This window comes from Vitis vinifera, chromosome 5, assembly GCF_030704535.1.
Source record: "Vitis vinifera cultivar Pinot Noir 40024 chromosome 5, ASM3070453v1".
Classification (NCBI taxonomy): Eukaryota; Viridiplantae; Streptophyta; class Magnoliopsida; order Vitales; family Vitaceae; genus Vitis; species Vitis vinifera.
Window position 1 is genome coordinate 8,463,322 of NC_081809.1, and position 10,877 is coordinate 8,474,198.

The window sequence follows — 10,877 nt, forward strand, 5'->3', positions numbered from 1 at the left end:
AAAATTTTTTATTTTATTAATCACAAATCAGTTCTCACAATAAAAAAAAATTGTTACTTAGTGTTATTAACATGCAAAAGGGTCATTTTAAGAACTAATTATTTAAGTTATGAAAAAATACATATATTTAAAAATATTTTTAAATGGATGAAAATAAGTATAATTTATAAAAGATTGAGTTCTTTTTTATATTTTTTTAAATTAGTGAATCAAAATCCACTTTTTCCACTATGGATTCTCTCTTAACATGTTTTTCTCGGTATTTCTATCATCTCTTAATACACATCATAACAAACTATGTCATAACCATAAAATATGATATTACATTTTGACAAAATACAATAATTTAAAAAAATATTTATTAAAATACAAAAGTCTTAAAATTATTTATAAATTTACAATACTTTTAGGTGAATTTTAAAATTATCTTTTAAAAAGATAATTTATATATTTAAATTTTGTCTTGTCAAAAGACAATTTTAATGGATGTTATAAAAAATATCATAAATTTAAAAAAGATTTCAAATATTAAAATATAGTATTTTTGTCAAAAATCCGATGTGATATTCCAACAGTATATTTGGAGTCCAGAACTTGAGTTATAATCAAATACCATCCAATTAATTTTCAACGCAACATGAACGTGAGCGGACCACCTCTCAAGTCTCACCTACAACCCATGGAAAAATGCATAGAAAAAGTGGAGGTGTCGGTGGAGCCCTCTCCCCATCATGAAGCCAGATTTTCTACTCTCAGGCACAAAATGTGAGGCCAACTGGAGGCCCTCCAAATAAAACATCCTCCAAGTGGGTTGAATCCAGCCCCGCCCAACCCTATTTGAATCTGGCCACATGGGTGGGACCACACGACTTAACCCCACCCATAAACAGGGAAAATGAAAATCTCCACTCATAATAAATAATAATAATTATATAATCAACACTCACACTGCCAACGCTGGCAGTGGATCGCGTTCAACGGCCGACACACACGCTTTCTAAATCATTCTTTTCAATCATACTCATTTTCTACATATTTGAATTCAGTCTAATTCTTGTCAATTTTTTTTTTTTTTAACATATAGTTTTTTTATTAGAAATGAAGAATAGTGTGTTGAGAATTCATTGAAGTAGAGTATATTAAATAACATACAATTCGGTATTTGAAGCAATGGTTGATTTTTGGTTATTCGAGGAATTTAATAATTTACCATAAATATTAAATACTGGGTAAATTAGCAAAGTAGATTTAATTACCTTAAAATTTAAAGGAAGAGGAGAATTTGATCTGACAGCGAAACAATGTGAATGGACCGTAACGACCTCCACGTAACACACACTGCTCACTCTCACACACTCGCTTTCTCCCTCTCTCTCTCTCTCTCTCTCTCTCTAGAAATAGAAGAATAATAATAACCAACAGCGTAGAGATCTAATCTCCCTGTCTTTCTAGCTCTTTTCGTTCCTACACAGCACTCCCAGTTTTCTCCCTGCAAATCTAGAGTGTTCTCACCTACAATCACTCCTTGTCTTTGATTCTTTGATTTTGATTCCGTCTCCAGCCTGCTGCAGATCTCGTGAGTTGTTCATTTCACTCGTTCTGTGTTTTCCTTTTATTTTCTATTTTTCATTTTTTGGGCTGTTTGATTCTTTTGCTGGATCTGGGCGAATTGGGGGCTGTGCTTCATTGATTTCGTGGGTTTGGTGATCCAGTATGGTATGCTTTGTTGTTGGTTTGCTTGGGCCTGGTGATCCGTTTGGTTTTCGGGAAGCTGAAGGAAAAAAGGGTAAGGGAAGTGTGGAAGAGATTTTGGGTCTTGGATTTTTCTTGTTTTTAAGACCAAATGACAGCTACTTGGTTTCCAATATAAGTACTGGGAGTGGTTTTATTGGTTTTGTTTGTTGGAAGCTTCACTTTCATTTCGATTCCGCTCATTTCTCCGGAACCAAACGGATTTATTTGATGTTTTTCGTTGTTTCTTTTCTTTGGGAGACGTGTTCCAATTTGATGATTGGTTAAGGCTTTTAATTCTTTATTTTTCAGATCTGTGAGTTCCAGTTTATTTCAACGTTTCTGGGAGCTTTCATTTCCATTCATTTCAACGATATTAATTAAAGCATGTACTTTCTCTTACTCTTTTTTACTTCTGGATAAAGCATTGAGCCTAATCAATCATTTTCATGGCCTGGTTGTCAACTTATAAGCTGGAAAGTGTCGGTGATTACCCTTTGAACTGGCGTTTGGTTCTGCAAACTTGGGTTTGATTTTGGAAATCTTGGTTTTGTACAGGAGTTCCTTTTTATGAACCTGGGATCTATGGAATTTATATTCGATTCCAAACCCATTGGTACTTAGGGAAACTGACAATGAAATAGGAATCGCAACTCCAAAAGTCCTGTTCCATTAATCAAACACAGGCTAATTGTCAGACTTATTCTGATGGCTGCTTGTCTTTAGTCCCTACAGAGTCATTTGAGACAAACTCAAAACTCTGTTTCAGTTCTGTCATACAACGCTTAATGTAGGATTGTTAGCTCTGTATAGATGCCTACTTGCAGAAGCAATTAGGCATTAGACTGGAACATATTTGTTTTGTTAATTAGAAATTGTTCTTTCTTTCTTTCTTTCATTTGACAGGCAAATTAGGTAAAAATATTAATATCAATCAAAGATTTTTCTTATGCATACTATATCCTTGCTGTTCCTCTGTGGACTGGTTAGATTGGAACTAGCTCTATATTTTTTCCCCATATCCTATTTCCTGCTTTGGTTGGAAGAATACAGTATTTCCCCTAATTTTGTGGTTATGATGCAAGAGCAGTTGGTTGCTAGACACCATATAATTTCTTTGTGGGAGTATTTTAATTTGGTTAGATTTCATGGGTTACCCAGCATGCGTAGAAAAATCATTTGGATGTTTTGCCGAAAATGTGTATTCAAGAGCTTGTTTTACTACTGCTTATAATGCTCGTATGCTCTGCAAATTTCTTTGATAGTGTTTCTGGGTTGAATTTTTTCAGGGTCTGGTTCTGATACATCTGAAGGGTATTGATATTTTTATCTGTTGGAATTGATCCTTGTAAAGGCAGGATATGCAGGCTTATTTTGGATTGTGAATTTGACATAAAAAAAATTCTTATTGGTTTTGGCTATTGGCAATTTCAGTTATGGGACCCTCATTCTAATCTCCATTTATTGACTTGAAAGTGGGAAGTTTTATTTGAGAAGTTTTTAAACCGAACAATGAGGGGAAGAGCGGATGGATCACAAAGGAGACGCTTGCTTCCATCTTTGTGCGTGGTGGCAATTTTTCTTGTGTTCCTATATGTGTATCATGGATCCATTTTTGGCTCGCAAAAGGCCTTAGAGTATGGCAGCAGATCTTTGAGAAAACTTGGTCTAACTGGGGATGACGATGCTGATCTTGGCAGCAAGCTAGATGAATCTTCAAGCAAGTTTGGCCAGGAAGATGGTGAAGATGATGTCATGCCAAAGAGCATTCCAGTAAGTTTCTAGTAGCTGAGCTGGAATCAGCACCAGTACTAGCCTCCTCTTCTCTTTGACACTTTGACTTGTTTATTTTTGCTTCTTATATTCAGTTTTCTTTTATTGATGGTGTCATGTTTCTGCTTCTGATTTTGAAGGTTTGTGATGATCGGCATTCTGAATTAATTCCCTGCCTAGATAGGAATCTTATATACCAAATGAGATTGAAGCTGGATCTTTCTTTGATGGAGCACTATGAAAGACATTGCCCTCTTCCTGAGAGGCGGTACAATTGCTTGATTCCTCCACCAGCAGGGTACAAGGTGAGAATGTGCGTAAGCTTAATAGTAACAAGGGTGTTGAAGTTTTCTTATTTTTGTGTGTGTCTCTTCCCTTGCAGATCCCAATCAAGTGGCCAAAAAGCAGAGATGAAGTATGGAAAGCAAACATACCTCATACTCACCTTGCACATGAGAAATCTGACCAGAATTGGATGGTTGTAAAAGGTGAAAAGATAGTATTTCCTGGGGGAGGCACACATTTTCATTATGGAGCTGATAAATATATTGCTTCACTTGCAAATGTAAGATTGATGCCCTGTTACACTATTAAAAAGAATGGGAAAGGAAACGCATTTCCTTTATTTGGGATTCCTTTCTTGAATTATTTCTGTGTTCAATGTTATGAACATGATCAAGCAAATTTTCTTTTTATTCTTTCTGCACCAGATAAAGGTTGATTCCTTTTTTTTTTTTTTTTTTTTAATTTCATTTTAGGGATTTCTGGTTCTTTGGTAAATTATTTTAGTATTTTCTTCTACTGCATGGTTGAAGCAATAATTCTATTTGTGGCTTGTACTGGCAGATGCTCAACTTTTCAAACAATAATCTAAACAACGGGGGAAGGATACGAACTGTTTTTGATGTTGGCTGTGGTGTTGCAAGTTTTGGAGCCTATCTTCTTTCTTCGGATATCATAACAATGTCCTTAGCACCCAATGATGTGCATCAGAACCAGATCCAATTTGCCCTGGAGAGAGGAATTCCTGCATATCTTGGTGTTTTAGGGACAAAGAGGCTCCCATACCCTAGCAGATCTTTTGAACTTGCCCATTGTTCTCGTTGTAGGATTGATTGGCTTCAAAGGGATGGGATCCTTCTTCTTGAGTTAGATAGGTTGCTCAGGCCAGGAGGCTATTTTGCCTACTCATCTCCTGAAGCATATGCACAGGATGAAGAGGATCTCAGAATATGGAGAGAAATGAGTGCCCTTGTGGAACGCATGTGTTGGAGAATAGCTTCAAAAAGGAATCAAACTGTCATTTGGCAGAAACCTCTGACTAATGATTGTTATATGGAGCGAGCGCCTGGTACTCAGCCTCCCCTCTGCCGATCTGATGATGATCCAGATGCAGTATGGGGTGTGCCGATGGAAGCCTGTATCACTCCTTACAGTGATCGTGAGTGTCTTCTTCTCTTGTGTGGCTTGTGTTGATATTGGCGTTTCCTAGCTGAATGACATGTTTTTCAACAAATGTGCACAATTATCTCAAATGTGTTAAACTTGGTTCCTTGTAAACTGATGTTTAAGTGATATTTAGCTCATTTAAGTTGCATAAAACTGGAAGTCATATACAGATATTACCTTTTTAGTTGAAAAAAAATAGGTTTGGTCATGGTTCTCTGGAAATTGAAGGTTCTTAAACTACATGCTAACTAAAATTGTTGTGTGCTTTATTAGATGACCATAAATCCAGGGGTAGTGAATTGGCTCCTTGGCCAGCTAGGGCGACCGCTCCACCTCCACGTCTAGCTGATTTTGGCTATTCAAAAGACATATTTGAGAAGGACACGGTAATTTGAGGCAGTACCCCCTTGTCTGCAATTTTTTAGTTTGTAAAGATCCTTTTTGTTAGTGCATTGTGGATATGTTTGCAAATACAACACACACATACAAAAGTGTGGGCTTACAAATTGATGGTGTGGTGCAGGAAGTTTGGATGCAGAGGGTTGAGAGTTACTGGAATCTCTTGAGTCCAAAGATTACATCAGACACACTGAGGAACTTGATGGATATGAAAGCAAACTTGGGGTCATTTGCAGCTGCTCTAAAGGGCAAGGATGTTTGGGTGATGAATGTTGTCCCTGAAGATGGACCTAACACACTTAAACTGATCTATGACAGAGGTCTAATAGGCACTATCCATAACTGGTATGCATATATTTTGAAGTTATTTTATGTATTTTATTTGCAACCTTAGGGTCTGGTAATATTTTTGAAAACAGTTGTCAAAAAAACAGTTTTTGGGAACTCCAATATGAAATATATATATATATATATATTTTTTTTTTCTTGTCCTCCATGTAGGTACAGTACACTTATGTACAATACAAAAGTTCCCAAAGTATTTTCCATTTCTTTAATTGTTTTGAAATGACCTCAAATTTGTTCTAAAAACAATCTGTTTTTTGAACAAATTCTGGAAACTTTTTTTTTTTGTCAAAAGTATGGAAAATGTATTTTCTCAGTTAGAAAACTATTTTTTATTCCAAAGAACATAAAACTGTTTTCAAGAATAGTTTTCAAACAAACCCTTAACTTATCTTTTTGTTCTTTATGAACCATATCTTCTATATGAACTCTGTAACAATCATACTATGGGTACTGAGGCCCTAGACACCTAAAAGTTACTATAAGACTAATTTTTAACCAATCAAGATTAGTTATTATTACCACCATTTGTTTTCCTGTTTGTATTTTAATTGGTACATAGTTTTTGAAGGTGCACATGGGCCCAGGGCACAGACACATCCGGTTGTGACACTCCACCTGACATGGTTACCACCTTGGTGGAGAGGTGTCTGTTCCAATTTCTGTGCCCTTTTCCAAAATTGAAACGGAAAACAACATCATTTTGCCCTCTGTTCTTTGTTTTTCTATTTTTTGGAAAGTTGAAGGCAAAGTTATGCCCATGACATTGTGTTGGAAGATGTTGACACCAAAAAGAAATGCTTATATTTGTCTCTGATTTCTTAGCACTGAAAAAAGAATATATATATATATATATATAAGTTTCATCTTGGCAATTGCTGACTGTATTAAAATTTTGTATTGTTGCATTATATTTTGTTGGATTCTTCTTTTAAATGCTTGCAATGTTGATCTTTTTGTTGCTTGGATTAGAATTTGGGATCATATTTGGTGATATACATGTGTATGACAAATGTTTGTATGTCCAAATTTATAATATTTTATAAAATTGATGTACTCCAAGTTGCTCCTCACTTTGTCCAGAGTGTGCATGCCTTGGGTTGTGCCTTGTCTCAAAGCTTTAGAAGACCTTTTGTGCCTGAGGTTTTGAGGACAATGTATTGGTATTAGATTTGGCACATCTGCTGTGTATGGACATTTTTCTATCATAGAAATATTATAAGCAGAAATATTTATGTTTTTGAACACCAAAAACAATCAAAATTAGATCTTGTATTTTGCTTTGTTTTTGTTTTGCAAGGAATTCTGGTTTTTGCTAATTTTTCTCTATCAAGCGGTTGAACTGTTATGATGCCTGCTGTGTCTTGAGAGAAAATCAAGAAGGAAAACTGACTTGATTTCTATGTAGTTTGAATGCTTGGAAAAAGATGTGAGCGGTGCATTTCCCATGTAAAACTCATGAGCCTGACAATTTCTTCAAGAAGAAGAGCAAAGAATGAAATTTTAACAACATGAAAAACAGACTTGATCTCCTTAAAAAAGCAATAACTGTTGATTTTTGTAATGGGCATACCATAACTCTAATTTAATAAGAGATTAGACATGTATAAACTGCTGATAAACTCTGTTTCAATTTTGGAGGTTTTGGCTGGATTTTCTTTATTTTATGCAGAGCATTTTAGTCCAAAGAATGTGTTACTACTACTATGACTTAATAAGAGCAAAGCTAGATTGTATAACTTACAAATATGGAGTAGGGCTATATTGTCTGATTTTAATATATTCAGGGAGGGAAATTAATAAATCCAGCTAAATGACATGAAGCAGCTGTGAATCTGTGATTATAAACCATGAGGATGGTGTGAAAAAGAAAATTGAAACTGAAGTTTGATGTGGTAGATATTGAAATTCAATTGACTGGATGATTTCTTTTGGCAGGTGTGAAGCTTTCTCGACTTATCCTCGGACTTATGATTTACTCCACGCTTGGACTGTTTTCTCTGACATTGAAAAGAAAGGCTGTAGTGCTGAGGATCTGCTGATTGAGATGGATCGCATTCTTAGGCCAACGGGTTTTGTCATCATCCGGGACAAGCCATCAGTGATAGAGTTTGTAAAGAAATACTTAACAGCATTGCACTGGGAAGCAGTTTCAAATGAGCGAGATGGGGATGAGCTTGTGTTTCTTATCCAAAAGAAGATATGGCTGACAAGTGAGAGCCTCAGGGATACAGAGTAATACAAGGCAACTTTTTCATACCATGGTTCTCTTTACATTCTCTCCTGCTCTCATGGATCAAGAAGCATGTTGCAGGAAGAGACCAAGTAATCCGGTTCATTTTGTAGCATTAAAATGATATTTTACATTATTTTTTATTTCCTTTTCCTATAATTCGGTTGATAAGCACTGGCTAATGACTACCAGCATTTATAGGCTATTCATCATTTTTGTCTGTTTTCCATTTTGGGGCCGACTGAGCTACTTCAGCTAATGACTAATTACCAGGACAAGAAAATATGCCGCTGAAGTACATATCTGGCATTTACATTTATTCATAAATGAATCTCCTGCTTTAATCATTGTGGTGTACGTAACTTGCTACCTTGTTTTCAGTTCTACTGACTTATTTCCTTTTTTATTTGCTTCCCATTTTTTGATCATGCAGTGGAGGCCCTCGAGAACAGAACACTTCCTCTATGATTGGCAATTCAATCGCAACCGTACTTTTTTGTGAACGAGTGTAGATTTTGGAAGGGTTGACTCAAAAATATGCATGGTAATTTTTTCTTTTACAAAAAACAATTTTTCGATAACTTGTTTTAAAAATAGGATAATTTTTTAGAATATGTTTTTAATTATTTTTACTTAATTTTTTTAGGAATGTTTTAAAAAATAAAGTACTAAAAGTAAAATTTATATTTAAAAAATGTTTGAAAACATGGATTGAGCCATCATTCTTGTCATTCTATTGCTCTTTGTATGGATATTGAATCCACAATTTATAAGTTTAAGACGAGTATTGCTTGTTACTAAATAGATAGAAATGATCTAAGACATTTCTTACTAGGACTCTAATATTTCAATCATGTTAAGGTAAATAAATAGCTTCCTCAAATGCTTATAAAGCACAGTGATGTGTACTGGGTAGGTGTTAGGCCCTTTTGTCTCTTGACTGGATGGTGGCATTAAGAGCCTCATGGGTAGACCCTGCACCCATAAGGACCCTAGGAAGGAACCGGTGAAGATATGGAAGTTTGGTAGGGATCACCCGCAAAGTGTTGAGGCAACACTTAGGTTGGAGCAAAGCTACGCCTACACCTACGGCAAACCCGTGCACATGCCTACGTGTATCTAGCAGCTCTATGCACACACTCCCCGTACACTTGTGCACCTAGCCTGTGCACCCGTGCACACTCAACACCAGGCCATGTGCTCATAATTAATCCCAACAATGGTGTAAACGCAATATAAGGCTTATGGGGGATTTATCTATTTATTTAATAAATAAATTTGTTATGTCTCCTCAAGTAGGTTCGATGTCTCCTTTAGAAATTTCCAAAATAACTTAAATTGCACTTTAAAAGGAGATGGGGGGATCCATCGTGCCTTCTCAAGTAGGTACAATGCCTCTTCCATAAATTTCCAAAATGACTTAAATTGCTCTTTTTCTTTTTGGGGGGGGGGGGGGGGGGGGGGGGGGAAGGCTAGGTGACTTAAGGTGGACACCAGGGCAAGGCCTTGGCCCACCAACGGGGCACTAAGGCATGACCATGACACAGACAACATTTTAGCATGTACACATACGCTTCATGACATGCATGGTGTGCAACTCGTGGTTGCAATGGCATGAGGCATGGTGCAACCTTTTCCTCCTTGGTATTGGCATGAGGGTGCTCAACCTTATATATTGAGGCAATTTGTGAAGCCATGGGCGCAAAGTCATGGCATGATGTTGTTATAGCCAAGGAGGGCCTTGGATGCGGTATAGTGCTATTGCAGCAGCAAGGATGCCTCAGACAAGTGACTAATGAGTTGCACAAAGGCGTAATATTCTATGCACAGGACGAACAAGCCATGAGCTCAATGTCATGGCATGCTACTCCTACACTAAGAAGGGTCTTAGACACAAGCATGGTGTTGTTCCAGCAATGAGAATGGTCTTAGATGCATGACGAATCCTTAGCATAGAGGTGTAATGCCCTGTACACACAAATGACAAGCTATGAGCGCAATGCTATGACTCATTACTACTAAGAGAGATTTAGGCATGACATAGGAAGTCATAACAACAATTAGACCAATGTAGGCATGTCGGTGCATGGCTAACACATGCAAGGCATGGAAGGGCCTTACAAAAGGCTAGTTCATTAGGTAGAAATAGTAACACCTTGGTGTCATAGGTGCCTAGACATGGCACAAGAGTGGACATTAATATGTCGGTGCATGTTGATGCATCAAAGAGATGGTTGAACACATGAGCATAGCCAAGACAAGATGTTTGATGTAGGCTATTGGCACACACACAAGGTGTTTGATGTGGACTAACTCACATGAAATAAAAGGTCAAAAGACCAAATTGGCATGGGCTTGGCTTGCAATAAAAGAACCAAACATGACCTTGGGCTAATTAAACTAAAAAAGAGTATGTGTGGCTAAGTTATATGAGGCGATTACAAACGCACTTCTTGGTAAGAGGTACCTATTGGCAAGAGACACCTTAAAAGAGTAAGACTTGGCTCAACACAAAAGAGAACATTAGATGCTTATTGATTGTTGAATGCATGAAGAGATACCTTTTTTAGGAAGAAGTGTTTTTAGTTTAGTGGTTATGGCAAGTTGCATAACTACCATCCAAGCTCCTATTTTTTAATTCAAACGGGAAGACTCCTTTATAAAAACCTCTACATTGCAAAGAGATCAATGGTGAGTAATCTAAAGAGAAAGTAAACTTTGTCATTCTTTTGTGGGGTTTTGGGCTCTCTAGTTAGGCAAAATTGTTCAAGTGTTGGTGCACTTTAAAATTTTTTGTACAAGTTGGGAATGTTCTTGTATCTACTAAGTTGTCTTGTTTACATTTACATTCTCTTTACCATGTGGCTTTTAAGAAGGTTGGTTAAGATTGGTGTATTAGTACTACACACTTAGAAAAAAAAAATTGGTGATGATTTTTTGTGGTGTG

General features: G+C 36.6%; 1 protein-coding gene across 12 annotated transcripts; it reads left to right on the top strand.

Moving 5' to 3' along the window:
• The first annotated feature begins 1,297 nt into the window (after positions 1–1,297).
• LOC100263157 (probable methyltransferase PMT3) lies at positions 1,298–8,277 on the top strand. Of its 12 annotated transcripts, none has more exons than XM_059736908.1 (10): positions 1,364–1,576; positions 1,713–1,786; positions 3,021–3,045; positions 3,166–3,504; positions 3,645–3,809; positions 3,887–4,069; positions 4,351–4,945; positions 5,227–5,339; positions 5,477–5,697; positions 7,636–8,277. In XM_059736908.1, the coding sequence occupies exons 4-10, from the start codon at positions 3,244–3,246 to the stop codon at positions 7,934–7,936; spliced, it is 1,839 nt and encodes a 612-aa protein (XP_059592891.1). In that variant the 5' UTR covers positions 1,364–1,576; positions 1,713–1,786; positions 3,021–3,045; positions 3,166–3,243; the 3' UTR covers positions 7,937–8,277. The 12 variants fall into 12 exon arrangements, with proteins under 12 accessions (XP_010650098.1, XP_010650099.1, XP_059592889.1 ...); XM_059736911.1 differs by lacking the exon at positions 1,713–1,786 and adding an exon at positions 2,044–2,120; XM_059736907.1 differs by adding an exon at positions 2,044–2,120 and having other exon boundaries at positions 1,373–1,576; positions 3,021–3,504.
• The last annotated feature ends 2,600 nt before the right edge of the window (positions 8,278–10,877 follow it).